Source organism: Panulirus ornatus, chromosome 1 (assembly GCF_036320965.1).
Source record: "Panulirus ornatus isolate Po-2019 chromosome 1, ASM3632096v1, whole genome shotgun sequence".
In the NCBI taxonomy this organism is placed as follows: Eukaryota; Metazoa; Arthropoda; class Malacostraca; order Decapoda; family Palinuridae; genus Panulirus; species Panulirus ornatus.
Window position 1 is genome coordinate 51,461,473 of NC_092224.1, and position 24,576 is coordinate 51,486,048.

The 24,576-nt window shown below is 40.8% G+C and overlaps 1 protein-coding gene across 2 annotated transcripts in view; it reads left to right on the forward strand.

Annotated features, from left to right (window-relative positions):
* Oseg4 (intraflagellar transport protein Oseg4) overlaps nucleotides 1-24,576 on the forward strand; it is a 600,898-nt gene that overhangs the window by 10,996 nt on the left and 565,326 nt on the right. The window contains exon 2 of one of the 2 annotated variants that reach the window (XM_071662283.1): nucleotides 22,359-22,470. In XM_071662283.1, coding sequence (XP_071518384.1) covers nucleotides 22,359-22,470 — 112 coding nt within the window. Of the gene's footprint in view, nucleotides 1-22,358; nucleotides 22,471-24,576 lie in introns of those variants that run through there. The other variant, XM_071662291.1, reaches the window with a different exon arrangement.

Genomic DNA, 24,576 nt, shown 5'->3' on the forward strand with positions numbered 1-24,576 from the left:
AACCAATCAACAATACAGTCACCCCCTTTTTTAATAAATTCCACTGCAATACCATCCAATCCTGCTGCCTTGCCGGCTTTCATCTTCCGCAAAGCTTTTACTACCTCTTCTCTGTTTACCAAATAATTTCCCCTAACCCTCTCACTTTGCACACCACCTCGACCAAAACACCCTATATCTGCCACTCTGTCATCAGACACATTCAACAAACCTTCAAAATACTCATTCCATCTCCTTCTCACATCACCACTACTTGTTATCACCTCCCCATTTACGCCCTTCACTGAAGTTCCCATTTGCTCCCTTGTCTTACGCACTTTATTTACCTCCTTCCAGAACATCTTTTTATTCTCCCTAAAATTTACTGATAGTCTCTCACCCCAACTCTCATTTGCCCTTTTTTTCACCTCTTGCACCTTTCTCTTGACCTCCTGTCTCTTTCTTTTATACTTCTCCCACTCAATTGCATTTTTTCCCTGCAAAAATCGTCCAAATGCCTCTCTCTTCTCTTTCACTAATACTCTTACTTTTTCATCCCACCACTCACTACCCTTTCTAAACAGCCCACCTCCCACTCTTCTCATGCCACAAGCATCTTTTGCGCAATCCATCACTGATTCCCTAAATACATCCCATTCCTCCCCCACTCCCCTTACTTCCATTGTTCTCACCTTTTTCCATTCTGTACACAGTCTCTCCTGGTACTTCCCCACACAGGTCTCCTTCCCAAGCTCACTTACTCTCACCACCTTCTTCACCCCAACATTCACTCCTCTTTTCTGAAAACCCATACTAATCTTCACCTTAGCCTCCACAAGATAATGATCAGACATCCCTCCAGTTGCACCTCTCAGCACATTAACATCCAAAAGTCTCTCTTTCGCACGCCTGTCAATTAACACGTAATCCAATAACGCTCTCTGGCCATCTCTCCTACTTACATAAGTATACTTATGTATATCTCGCTTTTTAAACCAGGTATTCCCAATCATCAGTCCTTTTTCAGCACATAAATCTACAAGCTCTTCACCATTTCCATTTACAACACTGAACACCCCATGCATACCAATTATTCCCTCAACTGCCACATTACTCACCTTTGCATTCAAATCACCCATCACTATAACCCGGTCTCGTGCATCAAAACCGCTAACACACTCATTCAGCTGCTCCCAAAACACTTGCCTCTCATGATCCCTATATATATATATATATATATATATATATATATATATATATATATATATATATATATATATATATATTTTCCCTATATATATATATATATATATATATATATATATATATATATATATATATATCTTAGTGGAAGTGGATCATAGGGTGGGGGAGGGGGCGAAAATTCTGGGAGCCTTGAAGAATGTGTGGAAGTCGAGAACATTATCTCGGAAAGCAAAAATGGGTATGTTTGAAGGAATAGTGGTTCCAACAATGTTGTATGGTTGCGAGGCGTGGGCTATGGATAGAGTTGTGCGCAGGAGGATGGATGTGCTGGAAATGAGATGTTTGAGGACAATGTGTGGTGTGAGGTGGTTTGATCGAGTGAGTAACGTAAGGGTAAGAGAGATGTGTGGAAATAAAAAGAGCGTGGTTGAGAGAGCAGAATAGGGTGTTTTGAAGTGGTTTGGGCACATGGAGAGAATGAGTGAGGAAAGATTGACCAAGAGGATATATGTGTCGGAGGTGGAGGGAACGAGGAGAAGAGGGAGACCAAATTGGAGGTGGAAAGATGGAGTGAAAAAGATTTTGTGTGATCGGGGCCTGAACATGCAGGAGGGTGAAAGGAGGGCAAGGAATAGAGTGAATTGGATCGATGTGGTATACCGGGGTTGACGTGCTGTCAGTGGATTGAATCAAGGCATGTGAAGCGTCTGTGGTAAACCATGGAAAGCTGTGTAGGTATGTATATTTGCGTGTGTGGACGTATGTATATACATGTGTATGGGGGGGGTTGGGCCATTTCTTTCGTCTGTTTCCTTGCGCTACCTCGCAAACGCGGGAGACAGCGACAAAGTATAATAAAAAAAAATAAAATAAAAATATATATATATATATATATATATATATATATATATATATATATATATATATATATATATATATATATATATATACACACACCTATCCCTGGGGATAGGGGTGAAAGAGTACTTCCCACGCATTCCTCGTGTGTCGTAGAAGGCGACTAGAGGGGACGGGAGCGGGGGGCCAGAAATCCTCCCCTCCTTGTATTTTTTTAACTTTCTAAAATTGGAAACAGAAGAAGGAGTCATGCGGGGAGTGCTCATCCTCCTCAAAGGCTCAGACTGGGGTGTCTAAATGTGTGTGGATGTAACCAAGATGTGAAAAAAGGAGAGATAGGTAGTATGTTTGAGGAAAGGAACCTGGATGTTTTGGCTCTGAGTGAAACGAAGCTCAAGGGTAAAGGGGAAGAGTGGTTTGGGAATGTCGTGGGAGTAAAGTCAGGGGTTAGTGAGAGGACAAGAGCAAGGGAAGGAGTAGCGCTACTCCTGAAACAGGAGTGGTGGGAGTATGTAATAGAGTGCAAGAAAGTAAACTCTAGATGGATATGGGTGAAACTGAAAGTTGATGGAGAGAGATGGGTGATTATTGGTGTATATGCACCTGGGCATGAGAAGAAAGATCATGAGAGGCAAGTGTTTTAGGAGCAGCTGAATGAGTGTGTTAGTGGTTTTGATGCACGAGACCGGGTTATAGTATGGGCGATTTGAATGCAAAGGTGAGTAATGTGGCAGTTGAGGGAATAATTGGTATACATGGGATGTTCAGTGTTGTAAATGGAAATGGTGAAGAGCTTGAAGATTTATGTGCTGAAAAAGGACTGGTGATTGGGAATACCTGGTTTAAAAAGAGAGATATACATAAGTATACGTATGTAAGTAGGAGAGATGGCCAGAGAGCATTATTGGATTACGTGTTAATTGATAAGCGCGCGAAAGAGAGACTTGTGGATGTTAATGTGCTAAGAGGTGCAACTGGAGTGATGTCTGATCATTATCTTGTGGAGGCGAAGGTGAAGATTTGTAAAGGTTTTCAGAAAAGAAGAGAGAATGTTGGGGTGAAGAGAGTGGTGAGAGTAAGTGAGCTTGGGAAGAAGACTTGTGTGAGGAAGTACCAGGAGAGACTGAGTCCAGAATGGAAAAAGGTGAGAACAAAGGATGTAAGGGGAGTGGGGGAGGAATGGGTTGTATTTAGGGAAGCAGTGATGGCTTGAGCAAAAGATGCTTGTGGCATGAGAAGCGTGGGAGATGGGCAGATTAGAAAGGGTAGTGAGTGGTGGGATGAAGAAGTAAGATTATTAGTGAAAGAGAAGAGAGAGGCATTTGGACGATTTTTGCAGGGAAATAATGCAAATGACTGGGAGATGTATAAAAGAAAGAGGCAGGAGGTCAAGAGAAAGGTGCAAGAGGTGAAAAAGAGGGCAAATGAGAGTTAGGGTGAGAGAGTATCATTAGATTTTAGGGAGAATAAAAATATGTTTTGGAAGGAGGTAAATAAAGTGCATAAGACAAGGAAGCAAATGGGAACTTCAGTGAAGGGGCTAATGGGGAGGTGATAACAAGTAGTGGTGATGTGAGAAGGAGATGGAGTGAGTATTTTGAAGGTTTGTTGAATGTGTTTGATGATAGAGTGGCAGATATAGGGTGTTTTGGTCGAGGTGGTGTGCAAAGTGAGAGGGTTAGGGTAAATGATTTGGTAAACAGAGAAGAGGTAGTAAAAGCTTTGGGGAAGATGAAAGTCGGCAAGGCAGCAGGTTTGGATGGTATTGCAGTGGAATTTATTAAAAAAGGGGGTGACAGTATTGTTGACTGGTTGGTAAGGTTATTTAATGTATGTATGATTCATGCTTTTCCAAATATTTCTCACATATATTCTTCAAAGCAAACACCTGATCCACACATCCTGTACCTTTTCTGAAACCACACTGCTCTTCCCCAATCTGATGCTCTAAACATGCCTTGACCCTCTCAGTCAATACCCTCCCATATAATTTCCCAGGAATACTCAACATGCTTATGCCTCTGTAATTTGACCACTCACCTTTATCCCCTTTGCCTTTGTACAATTGCTTTAGGCATGCATTTCGCCAATCCTCAGGTACTTCCCCATGAACCATACATACAATGAAAATCCTCACCTACAGTCAACAGTACAGTCACCCCCTTTTTTAATAAATTCCATTGCAATACCTTCCAAACCCGCTTTTTTGTGGCTTTCAATTTCCACAAAGCTTTCACTACCTCTCCTCTGTTTACCAAATATGTATGTATATGTCATATGCATGTATATACATAACACATACATATATACATACATAGGCATACTCATACATATGCATATATACACATATACATATTCATACTTGCTCGCCTTCATCCATTCTTGGTGCCTGCTCATCCCACAGGAAACAGCATTGACACCTTCCACATCAGCAAGATAGTACCAGAAGACAGACAAAAAAAATGACCACATCTACTCACATTCATTCTATAGCTGTCATGTGTTCCATCGAAACCACAGCTCCCTATCCACATGCAGGCCCTACAGACCTTTAGAGCATTTTATTATATGATATTTGTTAAGGTTATCGTATTGAAAGTTATAGATTATCAGAAACCCTTGGGGTTAATGTAAATCCACAGTGCAACATAGTAGAATGAAATAGTTGAATTTTGGTACGATTTGTTGTCCACCTATATCATGAGCTTTTCCACTGAATCTTCATTATATTTCAAGTTCAGTCTGTTCATGACATTACCTCTGCAGAGATGCCATGTTAGAAAATCCTGGAAGCAAGAGATTTTAGGGGAATTGAATCTGTGACTGCCTTTGGTTGAATTCAAAGGATCTGTCCAGTGCTGTCAATGGACTGAAGCAGGGCATGTGAAACGTGGGGTAAACCATTTATTTTTATTATACCTAATCACTGTTTCCCATGTCAAGTGAGGTAGCAACAGGAAACAAAGAAGAGCCCATCCACTCATATGCACATATATAAACATGAATGCCCATACATGCATATATATATATATCATTTTTTTTTTCATACTGTTCGCCATTTCCCGCAATAGTGAGGTAGCGTTAAGAATGCAGGACTGGACCTTTGAGGGAATATCCTCACCTGGCCCCCTTCTCTGTTCCTTCTTTTGGAAAATTAAAAAAAAAAAAGAGAGGGGAGGATTTCCAGCACCCCCGCTCCCTTCCCTTTTAGTCGCCTTCTACGACACGTAGGGAATACGTGGGAAGTATTCTTTCTCCCCTATCCCCAGGGATGATATATATATATATATATATATATATATATATATATATATATATATATGTAAGTAGGAGAGATGGCCAGAGAGCGTTATTGGATTACGTGTTAATTGACAGGCGTGCGAAAGAGAGACTTTTGGATGTTAATGTGCTGAGAGGTGCAACTGGAGGGATGTCTGATCATTATCTTGTGGAGGCTAAGGTGAAGATTTGTATGGGTTTTCAGAAAAGAAGAGTGAATGTTGGGGTGAAGAGGGTGGTGAGAGTAAGTGAGCTTGAGAAGGAGACCTGTGTGAGGAAGTACCAGGAGAGACTGAGTACAGAATGGAAAAAGGTGAGAACAATGGAAGCAAGGGGAGTGGGGGAGGAATGGGATGTATTTAGGGAATCAGTGATGGATTGCGCAAAAGATGCTTGTGGCATGAGAAGAGTGGGAGGTGGGTTGATTAGAAAGGGTAGTGAGTGGTGGGATGAAGAAGTAAGAGTATTAGTGAAAGAGAAGAGAGAGGCATTTGGACGATTTTTGCAGGGAAAAAATGAAATTGAGTGGGAGATGTATAAAAGAAAGAGACAGGAGGTCAAGAGAAAGGTGCAAGAGGTGAAAAAAAGGGCAAATGAGAGTTGGGGTGAGAGAGTATCAGTAAATTTTAGGGAGAATAAAAAGATGTTCTGGAAGGAGGTAAATAAAGTGCGTAAGACAAGGGAGCAAATGGGAATTTCAGTGAAGGGCGCAAATGGGGAGGTGATAACAAGTAGTGGTGATGTGAGAAGGAGATGGAGTGAGTATTTTGAAGGTTTGTTGAATGTGTTTGATGATAGAGTGGCAGATATAGGGTGTTTTAGTCGAGGTGGTGTGCAAAGTGAGAGGGTTAGGGAAAATGATTTGGTAAACAGAGAAGAGGTAGTGAAAGCTTTGCGGAAGATGAAAGCCGGCAAGGCAGCAGGTTTGGATGGTATTGCAGTGGAATTTATTAAAAAAGGGGGTGACTGTATTGTTGAGTGGTTGGTAAGGTTATTTAATGTATGTATGACTCATGGTGAGGTGCCTGAGGATTGGCGGAATGCGTGCATAGTGCCATTGTACAAAGGGAAAGGGGATAAGAGTGAGTGCTCAAATTACAGAGGTATAAGTTTGTTGAGTATTCCTGGTAAATTATATGGGAGGGTATTGATTGAGAGGGTGAAGGCATGTACAGAGCATCAGATTGGGGAAGAGCAGTGTGGTTTCAGAAGTGGTAGAGGATGTGTGGATCAGGTGTTTGCTTTGAAGAATGTATGTGAGAAATACTTAGAAAAGCAAATGAATTTGTATGTAGCATTTATGGATCTGGAGAAGGCATATGATAGAGTTGATAGAGATGCTCTGTGGAAGGTATTAAGAATATATGGTGTGGGAGGCAAGTTGTTAGAAGCAGTGAAAAGTTTTTATCGAGGATGTAAGGCATGTGTACGTGTAGGAAGAGAGGAAAGTGATTGGTTCTCAGTGAATGTAGGTTTGCGGCAGGGGTGTGTGATGTCTCCATGGTTGTTTAATTTGTTTATGGATGGGGTTGTTAGGGAGGTAAATGCAAGAGTTTTGGAAAGAGGGGCAAATATGAAGTCTGTTGGGGATGAGAGAGCTTGGGAAGTGAGTCAGTTGTTGTTCGCTGATGATACAGCGCTGGTGGCTGATTCATGTGAGAAACTGCAGAAGCTGGTGACTGAGTTTGGTAAAGTGTGTGGAAGAAGAAAGTTAAGAGTAAATGTGAATAAGAGCAAGGTTATTAGGTACAGTAGGGTTGAGGGTCAAGTCAATTGGGAGGTGAGTTTGAATGGAGAAAAACTGGAGGAAGTGAAGTGTTTTAGATATCTGGGAGTGGATCTGGCAGCGGATGGAACCATGGAAGCGGAAGTGGATCATAGGGTGGGGGAGGGGGCGAAAATTCTAGGGGCCTTGAAGAATGTGTGGAAGTCGAGAACATTATCTCGGAAAGCAAAAATGGGTATGTTTGAAGGAATAGTGGTTCCAACAATGTTGTATGTTTGCGAGGCGTGGGCTATGGATAGAGTTGTGCGCAGGAGGATGGATGTGCTGGAAATGAGATGTTTGAGGACAATGTGTGGTGTGAGGTGGTTTGATCGAGTGAGTAACATAAGGGTAAGAGAGATGTGTGGAAATAAAAAGAGCGTGGTTGAGAGAGCAGAAGAGGGTGTTTTGAAGTGGTTTGGGCACATGGAGAGGATGAGTGAGGAAAGATTGACCAAGAGGATATATGTGTCGGAGGTGGAGGGAGCAAGGAGAAGAGGGAGACCAAATTGGAGGTGGAAAGATGGAGTGAAAAAGATTTTGTGTGATCGGGGCCTGAACATGCAGGAGGGTGAAAGGAGGGCAAGGAATAGAGTGAATTGGAGCAATGTGGTATACCGGGGTTGACGTGCTGTCAGTGGATTGAATCAAGGCATGTGAAGCGTCTGGGGTAAACCATGGAAAGCTGTGTAGGTATGTATATTTGCGTGTGTGGACGTATGTATATACATGTGTATGGGGGGGGGTTGGGCCATTTCTTTCGTCTGTTTCCTTGCGCTACCTCGCAAACGTGGGAGACAGCGACAAAGTATAAAAAAGAAAAAAGAAAAAAAAAATTATTTTTATTTATTTTGCTTTGTCGCTGTCTCCCGCGTTTGCGAGGTAGCACAAGGAAACAGACGAAAGAAATGGCCCAACCCACCCCCATACACATGTATATACACACACGTCCACACACGCAAATATACATGCCTATACATCTCAATGTACACATATATAGTACACACACAGACACATACATATATACCCATGCACACAATTCACACTGTTTGCCTTTATTCATTCCCATCGCCACCTCGCCACACATGGAATACCATCCCCCTCCCCCCTCATGTGTGCGGGGTAGCGCTAGGAAACGACAACAAAGGCCTCATTCATTCACACTCAGTCCCTAGCTGTCATGCAATAATGCCCGAAACCACAGCTCCCTTTCCACATCCAGGCCCCACACAGCTTTCCATGGTTTACCCCAGACGCTTCACATGCCCTGATTCAATCCACTGACAGCCCGTCAACCCCGGTATACCACATCGATCCAATTCACTCTATTCCTTGCCCGCCTTTCACCCTCCTGCATGTTCAGGCCCCGATCACTCAAAATCTTTTTCACTCCATCTTTCCACCTCCAGTTTGGTCTCCCACTTCTCCTCGTTCCCTCCACCTCCGACACATATATCCTCTTGGTCAATCTTTCCTCACTCATTCTCTCCATGTGCCCAAACCATTTATATATATATATATATATATATATATATATATATATATATATATATATATATATATATATATATATATATATATATATATGTATATATATATATATATATATATATATATATATATATATATATATATATATATATATATATATATATTTTTTTTTATTTTCTTATTTTGCTTTGTCGGTCTCCCGCATTAGCGAGGTAGCACAAGGAAACAGAGGAAAGAATGGCCCAACCCACCCACACACACATGTATATACATACGTGTCCACACACGCAAATATACATACCTATACATCTCAACGTATACATATATATATACACACACAGACATATACATATATACACATGTACATAATTCATACTGTCTGCCTATATTCATTCCCATCGCCACCCCACCACACATGAAATAACAACCCCCTCCCCCTCATGTGTGCGAGGTAGCACTAGGAAAAGACAACAAAGGCCCCATTCGTTCACACTCAGTCTCTAGCTGTCATGTAATAATGCACCGAAACCACCGCTCCCTTTCCACATCCAGGCCCCATAGAACTTTCCATGGTTTACCCCAGACGCTTCACATGCCCTGGTTCAATCCATTGACATCATGTCGACCCCAGTATACCACATCGTTCCAATTCACTCTATTCCTTGCACGCCTTTCTCCCTCCTGTATGTTCAGGCCCCAATCGCTCAAAATCTTTTTCACTTCATCCTTCCACCTCCAGTTTGGTCTCCCACTTCTCCTCATTCCCTCCACCTCTGACACATATATCCTCTTGGTCAATCTTTCCTCACTCATTCTCTCTAGGAGACCAAACCATTTCAATACACCCTCTTCTGCTCTCTCAACCACACTTTTTTATTACTGCACATCTCTCGTACCCTTTCATTACTTAATCAAACCACCTCACTCCACATATTGTCCTCAAACATTTCATTTCCATCACATTCATCCTCTTCTGCACGACCCTATCTGTAGCCAATGCCTCACGACCAATATAACATTGTTGGAACCACCATTCCTTCAAACATACCTATTTTTGCTGGTCGAGATAATGTTCTCGCCTTCCATACATTCTTCAACGCTTTGAGAACCTTTGCCCTCTACCCCACCCTATGACTTGCTTCCACTTCCATGATACCATCCGCTACCAAAATCCACTCCCAGATATCTAAAACACTTCACTTCCTCCAGTTTTTCTCCATTCAAACTTACCTCCCAGTTAACTTGTCCCTCAACCCTACTAAACCTAATAACCTTGCTCTTATTCAAATTTACTCTCAGCTTTCTTCTTTCACACACTTTACTAAACTCAGTCACCAGCTTCTGCAGTTTCTCATCCGAATCAGCCAACAGCGCTGTATCATCAGTGAACAACAACTGACTCACTTCCTAAGCCCTCTCATCCACAACAGACTACATACTTGCCCCTCTCTCCAAAACTCTTGCATTCACCTCCCTAACAACCCCATCCATAAACAAATTGAACATCCATGGAGACATCACGCACCCCTGCCGCAAACCAACATTCACTGGGAACCAATCACTTTCCTGTCTTCCTACTCATACACATGCCTTACATCCTCGATGAAAACTTTTCACTGCTTTCACTCCCACACCATATACTCTTAATGCTTTCCACAGAGCATCTCTATCAACTCCATCACATGCCTTCTCTAGATCCATAAATGCTACATACAAATCCATTTGTTTTTTGTAAGTATTTCTCACATACATTCTTCAAAGCAAAGACCTGATCCACACATCCTCTACCACTTCTGAAACCACACTGCTCCTCCCCAGTCTGATGCTCTGTACATGCCTTCACCCTCATAATCAATACCCTCCCATGTAATTTCCCAGGGATACTCGACAAACTCATACCTCTGTAATTTGACCACTCACCTTTATCCCCTTTGCCTTTGTACAGTGGCACTATGCATGCATTCTGCCAATACTCAGGCACTTCACCATGAACCATACATACGTTGAATATCCTTACCGACCAGTCAACAATACAGTCACCCCCTTTCTTAATAAATTCCACTGCAATACCATCCAAACCCACTGCCTTGGCGGCTTTCATTTACCACAAAGTTTTCACTACCCCTCACCACAAGCAAAACACCCTATATCTGCCACTCTATCATCAGACACATTCAACAAACCTTTAAAATACTCACTCTATCTCCTTGTCACTTCACCACTACTTGTTATTACCTCCCCATTAGCCCCATTCAGGTACACCACTGATTTTCCAGCACTCTTGTTTCTAAAGCCTTGCCCAATTAACCGTTTTGCTGGACCAACCGTGGTCACGTAATAATAATTCATCAACTCACCTCTAACCCACTAATTATACATCTCCAATATGGTCAAAGTATACCTTGGACAGCTAGAAATTCAAATTAAAGAAATATTAAATGTAAATCAAATAAATAGATGAAATGCATTATGCACCTGCTCTAGGTGTTTTGGTCGTAGTGGTGTGCGAAGTGAGAGAGTCAGGGAGAGTGGTTTGGTGAAGAGAGAAGAGGTGGTGAAAACTGTGCAGAAAATGAAATCCAGCAAGATGGTGGGTTTGGATGGTATTGCAGTTAAATTTATTTAGAAAGTGGGTGACTGTGTTGTTGATTAGTTAGTAAGGATATTCAGTGCATGTGTGGATCATGGAGAAGTGCCTGAGGATTGGCAGAATGCATGTATAGTGCCATTGTACAAAGGCAAAGGGGAAAGAGGTCAGTGTTCGAACTACTGAGGCATAAATTTGTTGAATATTCCTGAAAAATTGTATGGGAGGGTACTGAGTGAGAGAGGTAAGGCATATACAGAGCATCAGACTGGGGAGGAGCAGTATTTTTCAGAAGTGGTAGAGGATATGTGGATCAGATGTTTGCTTTAAGGAATGTGTGAGAAACACTTAGAAAAAGAGATGGACTTGTCTGTGGCATTTATGGATCTGCAGAAGGCATATGACAGGGTGGACAGTAATACTTTGTGAGAGGTCTTAAGAGTATATGGTGTGGGAGGTAAACTGCTAGAAGCAGAGAATTTTTTATCAAGGGTGTAAGGCATGTGTACGAGTAGGAAGAAAGGAGAGTGATTGGTTTCCAGTGAAGCTCAGTCTGCAGCAGGGGTGTGTGATGTCTCCATGATTCTTTGAGTTGTTTATGGATGGAGTGGTTAGGGAGATAAATACAAGAGTTTTAGAGGGAGGGGCAGGTAGGCAGTCTCTTAGGGATGAGAGGGCCTGGGAAGTGAACCAGTTGTTTTTCACCGATGATACATCACTGGTGGCTGATTGAGTGAGAAACTGTAGAAGTTGATGGCTGAGTTTGGAAAAGTGTGTGAAAGGAGATTGAGAGTAAATGTGAACAAGAGAAGGGTTATTTGTGTCAGCAGGGTTTAGGGACAAGTTAGTTGGGATGTGAGTTTGAATGGAGAAAAATTGTAGGAAGTGAATTGTTTTAGATAACTGGGAGTGGACTTAGCAGCAAATGGAATCATGGAAGTGGAAGTGAATTATAGGGTGGGGAGGGAGCTATGAAGAATGTGTGGGAAAAGAGAATGTTAACTTGAAGTGAAAATTTGTATGTTTGAAGGAATAGGAGGTCAAACAATATTATATGGCTGCTAGGCATGGGCTATAGATAGGGTTGTGTGGATGAGGGTGGATGTGTTGAAATGAAATGTTTGAGGACAATATGGAGTGTGAGGTGGTTTGATTAAGTATTGTACTCTATGTAATTCATCTTTAGTGTATAGATTAGTCAACAACTCATTGAATATTATCAGTGTCATGTGTTGTTTATGTGTGAATTCAGCCAATGTGTATATTCAAGAGCTGTGTGAGGTGGGTAGTGATGTGTGAGAGGGTGGCGATGTGCATTCTTTGTGGTTTATTGTGTATCTGTGTTGGCAAAAAAGGGTATTGTAGCCGGTTATTTCCATCTCAGTAGTGGATTAGGAGAGATTGAATGTAATGAGGAAGATGAATTGGATTATAAGATAAAAACAATGACTTTCATTTTATAGCAATTACACTGAATATTATGATTATTTGTTATTCTCTTTTGCTTTCATATATACCTAAGAAGAGTAACTCTTTTAACCCCTCTAGCTATCATCCTTTTGCAAAAAACTTATACAGTTTCTGAAGTCTTTGAATCCCTTCTCAACTCCCATAACTTCAGACATCTTGAATCTCAAGTAAGGCAATATCCACTAGATATTCTTTCTTATCCTACTTAAGTTTGGTCATCATCTCTGAAAAATGTTGGGAAATCTTTTGTAGTTGCCCTTGATATATCCAAAGCATTTGATAGGGTGTAGCATTGGTGTCTCATTTGTAAGCTCCCCTCTTTTGGCTCCCTCCCCCACTTTGCTCTCTTATATCTAGCATTCCCTTTGGTTGATCTTTCTCCATGGTTGTTGACGGATCAGCCTTCCTCTTCTGTCTATCAACAGTGTTGTCCCTCAGAGTTCTGTTCTGTCTCCTACACTTTCTCTCCTTTTTATTGATGACTTCCTTTCTTCCACAAATAACCAAATGCACTCTTATGCTGATGACTCATCACTGCATTCCTCCACATCTTTCAATTCTGCTCTTTCTTCTCTCACTCTAATTGCATTTCATCTTGATACAACTTCCTTAATAAGCTCAGACTTGGACTGAATATCTCAGTGGGTAGATGAAATCTGGTCGAGTTTAATGTCTCCAAGACCCAGTTTCTACCCATCTCTATTAAAAAATCCTCACTACTTTCCTCTCTCCTTCAACAGTTCTGTAATGCCATGCTTTGACGTAGTAAACATACTTAATATTACCGTAACATTCTCGGAAACCACACATTACAGAAATTGCAGTCTGCCTCAAAGATACTGAGAGTCGACGTCAGGTGTCGAAATTTTTTTTCCTTTGAACAGTTGCTCTGTTTACACAAAGGATTGATCAGTCCTTGTATGAAGTACTGCTCTCACATCTGGGGTGGTTTTAACTCTGCATCCTTACTTGAAAGAGTTGGTTTGAAAGCCATCCAACTTGTAGACTCTCCCAGGCTAACTTCAAAACTTGACCCATTTGCCCTATGCTGCAATGTTGGTTCACTTTCCCTTTTCTGTAGATATAACTTTGGTTTTTGCTTCCAAGAGCTGGCTGCTTGTGTGCTCCCACTATTCGCTAGACTACACAATACTTGGCAAACTGCATTACAGTGTGGCTGTTGACAACTCTCAGGTGGACCATTTTGATAACTGTTTCTTTCCCTACATCTTGAGCTTTAAGAAGCTAGTATGGTGTTAAGGAAAAGAGATCAGTGTAACAAACCTCTTAAATTTCTGCAAGAGAGTAAGCTCTGTCTTAAGCAAAAGGGAAGGCTGCTTGGATTGTATCTAGACTGTATGAAAGCATTTGACACTATACTGCATAGGAGGCTGATTAAAAATCCATATCACTTGGCAGGAATAAGGGGAAGATTCCTCTGATTGATGGAAATTTACTAGAGTGGAAGGTGGCACAAAGGATGCATCTCAGATGATCCTTCTAGAAATGAAGGTATGGACTCCTACCTGAATAGGCTTGCAGATGATGACATGGGAAGTGAAAGTTGAGGAGGTTTGCTTCAACATTCAAGGGTACCTTGACAGACTCCAAAGTTGGTTGGGTACATTGTTGATGAAGTTCAACATGAGTAAATGTAAAGTATTGAGTATAGATCACAGTGAAAGAAAGCTTATCCATTATTATCATGTACAAGGAAATAAGCTGCAGGAATCTATATGTAAAAGAAACTTGGAAGTTGACATGGTCCCTGACCTTGCGCCAGAGTCTCACCTTAGGAGAAAAGTTAAAGAGATAAATGTATATATCAGAATTGCATTCAAGTTCCTGGATAAGGAAATATCCAAAAAGCTATTCATATCCTATGCAAGCCAAAAGTAAAATATGTTTCTCAGGTTTGGTCACCACAACAAAACAAAAAAAGCAAAATGAACTTAAAGAGAAGACTCAGAGAAAGGCAACAAAGATAGTACTAGAATTTAAGGAGCTAAATTTGTTTGATGATAGGGTGGCAGATGTAGGATGTTTGGATTAGGGTGGTATGTGAAGTGAGAAAGTCATGGAAAGTGGGTTGGTGAAGAGAGAAGAGGAAGTGAAAAAGATGAAGTGTGGATTGGATGGTATTGCAACTGAATTTATAAAAGAGAAAGGGGGTGACCGTGTTGTTGATTCATTGGTAAGGATTTTCAGTGTATGTATGAATTATGGTGAGGTGCCTGAGGATTGGCAGAATGAATGTATAGTGCCATTGTATAAAGGCAAGGGGAATAAAGGTGAGTGTTCAAACTGTCTTTTTTATGTACATTATTTATTTTGCTTTGTCGCTGTCTCCCGTGTTAGCGAGGTAGTGCAAGGAAACAGATGAAAGAATGGCCCAACCCACCCACATACACATGTATATACATACACATCCACACATGCAAATATACATACCTATACATCTCAATGTATACATATATATACACACAGACATATACATATATACACATGTACATAATTCATACTGTCTGACTTTATTCATTCCCATCGCCACCTCGCCACACATGGAATAACAACACCCTCCCCCCTCATGTGTGCGAGGTAGCGCTAGGAAAAGACAACAAAGGCCCCATTTGTTCACACTCAGTCTTTAGCTGTCATGTAAGAATGCACCGAAACCACAGCTCCCTTTCCACATCCAGGCCGCACAGAACTTTCCATGGTTTACCCCAGACGCTTCACTTGCCCTGGTTCAATCCATTGACAGCATGTCGACCCCTGTATATCACATCGTTCCAATTCACTCTATTCCTTGCATGCCTTTCACCCTCCTGCATGTTCAGGCCCCGATCACTCAAAATCTTTTTCACTTTATCTTTCCACCTCCAATTTGGTCTCCCACTTCTTGTTCCCTCCACCTCTGACACATATATCCTCTTGGTCAATCTATCCTCACTCATTCTCGTCATGTGACCAAACCATTTCAAAACACGCTCTTCTGCTCTCTCAACCACACTCTTTATTACCACACCTCTCTCTTACCCTATTATTACTTACTCGATCAAACCACCTCACACCACATATTGTCCTCAAACATTTCATTTCCAGCACATCCACCCTCCTGCACACAACTCTATCCATAGCCCACGCCTTGCAACCATACAACATTGTTGGAACCACTATTCCTTCAAACATACCCATTTTTGCTTTCCGAGATAATGTTCTCGACTTCCACACATTCTTCAAGGCTCCCAGAATTTTCGCCCCCTCCCCTTCCCTATGATTCACTTCCGCTTCCATGGTTCCATCCGCTGTCAAATCCACTACCAGATATCTAAAACACTTCACTTCCTCCAGTTTTTCTCCATTCAAACTTACCTCCCATTTGACTTGACCCTCAACCCTACTGTACCTAATAACCTTACTCTTATTCACATTTACTCTCAACTTTCTTCTTTCACACACTTTACCAAACTCAGTCACCAGCTTCTGCAGTTTCTCACATGAATCAACCACCAGCGCTGTATCATCAGCGAACAACAACTGACTCACTTCCCAAGCTCTCTCATCCACAACAGACTGCATACTTGCCCCTCTTTCCAAAACTCTTGCATTTACCTCCCTAACAACCCCATCCATAAACAAATTAAACAACCATGGAGACATCACACCCCTGCAGCAAACCTACATTCACTGAGAACCAGTGAAACTGTCTATCTGTGTATATATCTCTGACTCCCATTCCCTTCAGGAACTTTCGTCAAGGGATGGCCATGGCAAAAGAGTCTCCTTTTATCCCTGCCTTTACATGCCTCCCTCACATACACCATTCCATGCATTCCTCCACTATTCTCTCCCTCTAGTATTCCTCCACCCTATTTGTCCATGTCACAGGTGGTCTTCCACCCACACCAACCCCTCTCATTGTACTATGATACACTCTCCTTGTAAACTCCGTCTTGCATTCTTTCGATATGCCCAAACCACCTCAAAGTATTATGTTTCACCCACTCTACCACTCCACAATTCACTCCCTTTGCATTTCTTGCCATACCTCATCTATCGTACGCCCTTTCATTTCTTTCTTCATTCCATCTAGTCACAAGTACTCTTCTCAGATAGCTCATTTCCACAGCCTGGATTCTTGGCCTCTGTGACTCATTTCATGTTAATTTTTCAGCTGCATAATTCAGCAGTGCTTTAATCCTCTCTTCACTTCCCTACGTTATTTTATTAAGGGACCTAAAGACCCTTCTACTGTACTGCTCTCTCCCTTATCTCTCCTTCCATATCACCACACTTACCCAAGACAGCTCCAAGGTACTTAAACTCTCTCACTTCTTCCAGTCTTCCCCCCATCCATATCCACAGCACAATTTAGTACACTTTCTTCTTTCACTCTGTATGGTTTTACAAAATCTATGCTTTTGCTGTCTCCTTTCAAACAACATTACTTTGCTTTTTTACTTGCCTTCACTTTCAGCAAACAACACATTATCATCCACAAACAGGCTTTCCAGTAGCCACGAAATCTCACCACAACACTCCATCCATATATATAAAAAAGCTGTGGTGACATCACACAGCCCTGCCTCACACCTACATGTATCCCAAAACTTTTGCTCAGCTCTCCATCCACTTTTACACATGCATTTGCTCCTCTATAGAAGACTTTCACACCATCCAACAGTTGTCTCCTATACCATATATCCTTAACACATCCCACAAAGCATTCCACTCAACTGTCATATGCTTTCTCCAGATCCATTAAAGCTGCATACAACTTCTTACCTTTTGCTAAATACTTTTCCATGGTCATCTTTACTACAGAAATCTGACCCACACATCCCTTACCTTCTAAGTGAAGGTTGGTCTTCGGCAGGGATGTGTAATGTCACCATGATTCCTCAGTTTGTTTATGGGTGGGGAGGTGAGGGAGATAAATGTGAGAGTTTTGGAGAGAGGGGTGAGTATGCAGTCTGTGGGGGATGAGAGGGCCTGGGAATTAAGTCATTTGTTTGGTGATGATACAGCACTAGTGGCTAATTCAAGCAAGGAACTGCAGGAGTTGGTGACTGAATTTGGAAGTGTGTGAAAGGAGGAAATAGAGTAAGTGTGAATAAAAGTAAGGTTATTAGGTTTAGCAGGGTTGAGGGACACGTTAGTCTGGATGTGAGTTTGAATGGAGAAAATTTCCAGGAAGTGAAGCGTTTGAGATACCTGGGAGTGGACATGGGAGCAATTGGAACCATAGGGTGGGCAAAAGGCTGAAGGTTATAGGAACACTGAAGAATGTGTGGATAGAGAAAACTTTATCATGGAGGGCAGTAATGGATATGTTTGAAGGTACAGTAGTACCAACAGCTTTATACAGATGAGACATGGGCTATAGATGAGGCTGTGTGGAGGGAGGTGGATGTGATGGAAATTATGTGTTTGAGGACAATATGTGGTGTGAGATGCTGTGATTAAGTGATAAAAGGCTAAGAGAGAGGTGTGGTGATAAGAATAAGTATGGTCGAAAGAGCTGAAGAGGGAGTGCTGAAATGTTTTTAGACATGTGGAGAGAATGAGTGAGGAAATGTTGGCATAAAGGATATAAGTGTGAGAAATGGAGGGAACGAGGAGAATGGGGAGACCAAATTAGGGATGAAAGGATGGAATGAAAAAGATTTTGAGAGATTAGGGCCTGAGCATGGAGGAGGGTGAAAGCCATGCACGGGTTAGAGTGAATTGGAACGATGTAGTATACTGGGGACAACGTGCTGTCATTGTACCGAACCAGGACATGTGAGGCACCAGTTGTAAACCATGAAAAGGTCTGGTTGTCAACAGGATGCTACCTTACTTATGTTGGAAACAGCTGTCAAGTATAAAAACAAATGAATTAAAGGAGAGCCTTGAGGACTTAAATGTGCCCACTTTGGAAGAAGACCTGATCACAACCCTTCAGATTTTTGAACAGATTTAGACAGTGAACTGGTCTCTGAAAGATTCAGAGATAGAATATTTCATGATATTAAGCATGACACCTGTAAAAAATGATGTGAAGAATTACTTTAATGATATAGGAATGGTGGATGAATGGAACAAAATGAATGAAGATATGATAAATTTGGACAGCATACAGAAATTTTTAAAAAACTGTGGTAGTTGAGAATGTTCAAAAGATGAGGTGTAAAATTTCTTCCTCATACAGTACGAATAGGCATTTACACACACACACACACACACACACACACACACACACACACACACACACGCACACACACACACACACACACACACACACACACACACACACACACACACCATGAATATCAGGATGCTGTCTTAGAGCAGCTGGATGGCCCACATGTATATTTGTCAAAATTTATCAGTAAATGTCGTGAGTCTGTAAGAATATGAATGCGCATCTGCAGTATACTGAATCACAAGCTGAATTGCATTGACATGTAGATGTGATTAGTCATTATAAGCACTATGAGTGCAAGCAAGAATCTTAGTGTTTTTAAAGACATATTTTTCAGTCTCATCACCATGACTAAATGTGATAACATTCACTTCTTAGAGGCTGAGTAGCAATGATACAGGAGATTTATTTCCCTTGATGGGAGAGCTGAGATGTTAGCTAATTGCTTGAGTCTCTCACCCACTGTGGGAGACTGAGCCTCTCTGAGCACTATGATCATAAGGAATATCTTGTTCATATCAAAGCTTATCTACCCTCTTTTTAAAAGTCTTTACTTTCTGGTTTACTGACAGGTAATCAGTTTCTTTAATCAACTGCAGTTCTCTGTGACTGAATGCAAATTTTACAGTGTTTATTCCTAGTGTATTCTTGAAGATCTTTTGATTTGCATGACCTTTGGTAACTTTTGTCTCATAGTGCAAATAATCACTTGTGTTCATAATTATATTGTGCACTCTAAATGTATTTGTTTGTATTTCACCTTTCATCTTCAGTATAACAGCACAGTCAGTCTTAAAGCTTTCAGTCTATCATCTTTTGTTAGATGACTAAGCTCTGGCACCAGTTTGGGTGCTTTCTTCTGAATATTTTCACTAATGGCTATATATTTATATGGAGACCACACATAGTTTGCAGATTCAGCTAGGGCTGTAACTAAGCTTGTATGTACAGCTTTAAAACTTCTATTGTCCATTTGGTTGAAGAGTCATATTATTACTCCTAATGATCAAAATTTTATCTGCTGGATCAATATATAATCAAATCCCTACCTTTTTTGCCCATTTATTTTTGGAAATTTTCAAGAGAGCTCCATGCCTTATGTCCAGATAAATCCCTTAGAGATCCTTTTGATTTCACTAGAGATGCCATTAGAATAATTTTATTCTATGTTTATTTTTTGTGCACATTCAAACTTTGAAATCCCTTTCATCTTTTTCATGCAAATATCTTTGCATGAATAAAAAAAACTAACCTTGTTGGCCTACCTTAGTGCCTGATGGAAGGAAAATGGCCTCTACTTTGATCTTCCTCATAAAAGTTTTGTGGGAGTAAATCAAGAAAAGGGGTCTTAGGCACTCCTTTTCCATCTTCATGAAATAGTACCTTAATTTAGGTGTGATTGATCTAACTTGTGTGGCCATGGAGATGGATTCCAGTATGTCTATGTTTCACCAATGAAGATATCTGAATTTTGGTTTTCAGTCTGATATCAAAGCATTTTCTCTAACTCTCCTCCTTCTTGTGGGTATGATCTCATGCTTACAGGACAGACTGTTGAGGAGAGGAATGTAGGATTTGAAGGTTGAAAAAACCTTTTCTAAGCCAGTTCCCATGAGCAGTTTTTCTTGTTTTTCTTTCTCTTCCCAACTTTCCCCTCAGTTCTCTAAAATATTTTTCTCTGTACATTTTATGACCACCTTGAGTTGGTTCTGTGATATGTGAATTGTGATTTCTGCATAACTGGGATTAGATGGGTTGGTGAAGCTGAACTGGTGGCAGTCATTGATCGGCTGAGAAAGAACCTTGTTAGTTGCACAAAGGCCTCAGTGATCCGAGGATTGAATGAAATGTTGAGCAAAAGAGAGCTTTCTCACCAATTTGATGAGGGTAGCAGTGACCCTAACCCATATTCCCCTAGACATATCTATTAAGCTTGCAAGTGTCCAGTGTGGAGAGAAAAGATTTTTTAATGTTCAAAACTTAAATTTTTCTTATACTTATGTAGAGGAGAAAAGAATATAGAGTCCATTACTTTTGCTTATGAATTAAAACTTAACTGCTCTTATTGAAGGGAAAACATATCTGCCAGATTGGCTATTCTTAGTATGCACCATATGTAACTTTTTTTTATTTATATGCTAATGTGCACAGAAATCAATCAAAACCATTATTTTTCCATATGAATTAGGTGTTAAGCATTTTTAGTGTTGGAAAAACATGATATTCACTATATTGGCTTATCCTAAGTATGGATGTTAGGGGCATGATGGTGGGCATTATGAGCAGCAGTAGGCACCACGAGCAGTGATGGGGACCTTAGATGTAGCAAGTCCTTTTGAAATACTTTGTCACTCATAGTGGTCACCAGCAAGTTACATACAGGACTAAGATGCCTGTGCAGTTCATGACTTATCCCTTGTTTGGGCTGCTATTTATGGTCAGCTAAAGGAGCCCATTATGAATAGGGAATTATGCTTGTGGTGGGAAATCATGTGTGTGTCAATTGAAGTTCATAGCACCTTGCATAGCATAGCATAGCATCAAAAGGGATGATCTTTTGATACAAGTGCTCTGCTTAAACCTATCCTAATAGGTTTCTTAAACCTTTTGGGGTGATTCCCACAACAGTTGCAAAGCTTGGTATTGTCCAGAGGAACCTCCCAGCAGTTGTAGGCCTTATTCTCTCACATACATTTGAAGGATCCCCTGCTTCTTTCACTGACAAGAGGCATGCATGTGTGCCAGATGTCACCTCTAAGGTGGAGTAAGATGGGCTCTAATTCTGCTATTCCATCTGTCTGTTCTCCTTATCTTACCCTCAGAGGTCCTTTCCTTTTCTTTTCGACTAGGTTCAAGGAATTGACTTTCTTGCTCCCAGTTGGTAGTTTTGAAAGCTATTTTAGTGGAATAGGGGTTCTTACTGGTACATGAGCTGCATGGTGGTGGCAGATACAATAACATGAGCCACTTGATTTATCATAAATGGGGGACAGAGAGTCCTAGGGTTGGATAATTGGACTCTCATTTCATAGTAATTACCAGGCTCATCTGCAAGAATTTTTTTTATCCCAAAGCCCCCATTTTTAGGCTGTAGCAACTGATCTTGAAAGTCTTTTAAGATTTTTACTATTGTTTTTCATGTATATTAGTATTTACAGCATATATCATGTGTTACATTGATATTAATTGGTGATGTTGATTTGAAATGTTTTGTCTCATTATTCATATGTTAATTTGAAGGTTTCAATTATCACTTTAGTACTTTAGTATGCGGAACTCAGTATTACCCTATTCCAAGGAAGAAATTCCAAAAACCAAAAATCTTTCACTGTTTTCAGAGGTAAATGTTGAAATAACTACAGTATGATAAATAGATTGATTAATCATCTTGTACTTGGACTATCATAGATGTGATTAAATCTGTATTGATTATTGTATTTTATTGTAGCATTCTGATATTTAGTCTTGAAAATGAAAGTCTTATAAATGTACCATTCTGGTAATGATTTGATGACACTAATTTCAATTTTCAGATTGCAATTCCCAACAACACTCGCTTACGATGTGTTGGTTGGAACAAAGACCAGGGATACATTGCCTGTGGTGGTGATGAGGGCTTGCTAAAAGTGCTCAAGCTGGAAGCAGGTTTGTACAAAGTGAATGTTCAATTAATTCTGAGATTCAATTGCATTTTTCTCTTCAGGGTCGGTTTGGCCCTCAAGCAATGAGAGAAACGTCGTAGACCCTTTGGGGGCTAGAAACATTTCAACTCCCTGTCTTACTTATAAGGCATGTACCTCTCACCCTTTGTTAGTCACCTGCTTTGTAGTTAATGAAATGGCTCAGCTTGAGTTATCCCTTTGACCAATCAACAATGTCTACCTGGTGTACGCTTGATTGTTCTTTGGTCATTGGTCTAGAGTCGTCACTCTAGACCCACCTTTTCATGTCTTGAATGCCAAGAGAACAGTATGGCTGTTTGAGTCTTAGTAAGGTTATAAAGGATACATATGCATACAGCAAATGCAAGCTTAGTTGTTTACTCAAGATGTGTACAGAGTTTAGTCTGGTTTAGTCTGTGGGCACTTACTACATATATGTTGCCTTCCATATCTTCATCAACTGTCAGTCTCCCCATTGCTTATGCAGGTCTTTCATTTACCCTCCTACCATTCATTTTCTTCACAGACTAATTGGTGTTCCTGGTTATTTTTTCTCCTATGGAAGCTATCAGTGCAATGTCCATTAATGGCAGAAATACACAGAGGTAGGGGCTAGAATGGTGGTGTCTTATGATAACAATGCTGATTCCTACTCTGGGGTTATACTTCTTGGGGCTGATCATCAGTCAAGTCTCCAGTCTTAGAATTCTATCCCCAATGACTTTGAGTAGCATTTATTGTAGACATGAGGTTTTATCTCTTCCCTTGATTATCAAATGTTAGTTAATTATCATATAGCACATCATATTCATTTCCAGTTGTCAGCCTGCACCAGTTTCACAATCACCAGTTAATGATGATTTTCATTTCTTGTTGGATTTATACTGTTGAATTAAACCATTGATATAGAGATGGTTCACTGTTCTGCTGAAGGCATTATATTGCTGGATCTGCTTCCTCAGGGAACTGAGTGTATGAAAAGAAGTTTGTGATATGTATATATTTATTTATTTATTTATTTATTTTGCTTTGTCGCTGTCTCCCACGTTTGCGAGGTAGCGCAAGGAAACAGACAAAAGAAATGTATATATATATATATATATATATAAGGTAAGGTTATTTAATGTATGTATGACTCATGGTGAGGTGCCTGAGGATTGGCGGAATGCGTGCATAGTACCATTGTACAAAGGCAAAGGGGATAAGAGTGAGTGCTCAAATTACAGAGGTATAAGTTTGTTGAGTATTCCTGGTAAAGTATATGGGAGGGTATTGATTGAGAGGGTGAAGGCATGTACAGAGCATCAGATTGGGGAAGAGCAGTGTGGTTTCAGAAGTGGTAGAGGATGTGTGGATCAGGTGTTTGCTTTGAAGAATGTATGTGAGAAATACTTAGAAAAGCAAATGGATTTGTATGTAGCATTTATGGATCTGGAGAAGGCATATGATAGAGTTGATAGATGCTCTGTGGAAGGTATTAAGAATATATGGTGTGGGAGGAAAGTTGTTAGAAGCAGTGAAAAGTTTTTATCGAGGATGTAAGGCATGTGTACGTGTAGGAAGAGAGGAAAGTGATTGGTTCTCAGTGAATGTAGGTTTGCGGCAGGGGTGTGTGATGTCTCCATGGTTGTTTAATTTGTTTATGGATGGGGTTGTTAGGGAGGTAAATGCAAGAGTTTTGGAAGGAGGGGCAAGTATGAAGTCTGTTGGGGATGAGAGAGCTTGGGAAGTGAGTCAGTTGTTGTTCGCTGATGATACAGCGCTGGTGGCTGATTCATGTGAGAAACTGCAGAAGCTGGTGACTGAGTTTGGTAAAGTGTGTGGAAGAAGAAAGTTAAGAATAAATGTGAATAAGAGCAAGGTTATTAGGTACAGTAGGGTTGAGGGTCAAGTCAATTGGGAGGTGAGTTTGAATGGAGAAAAACTGGAGGAAGTGAAGTGTTTTAGATATCTGGGAGTGGATCTGGCAGCGGATGGAACCATGGAAGCGGAAGTGGATCATAGGGTGGGGGAGGGGGCGAAAATTCTGGGGGCCTTGAAGAATGTGTGGAAGTCGAGAACATTATCTCGGAAAGCAAAAATGGGTATG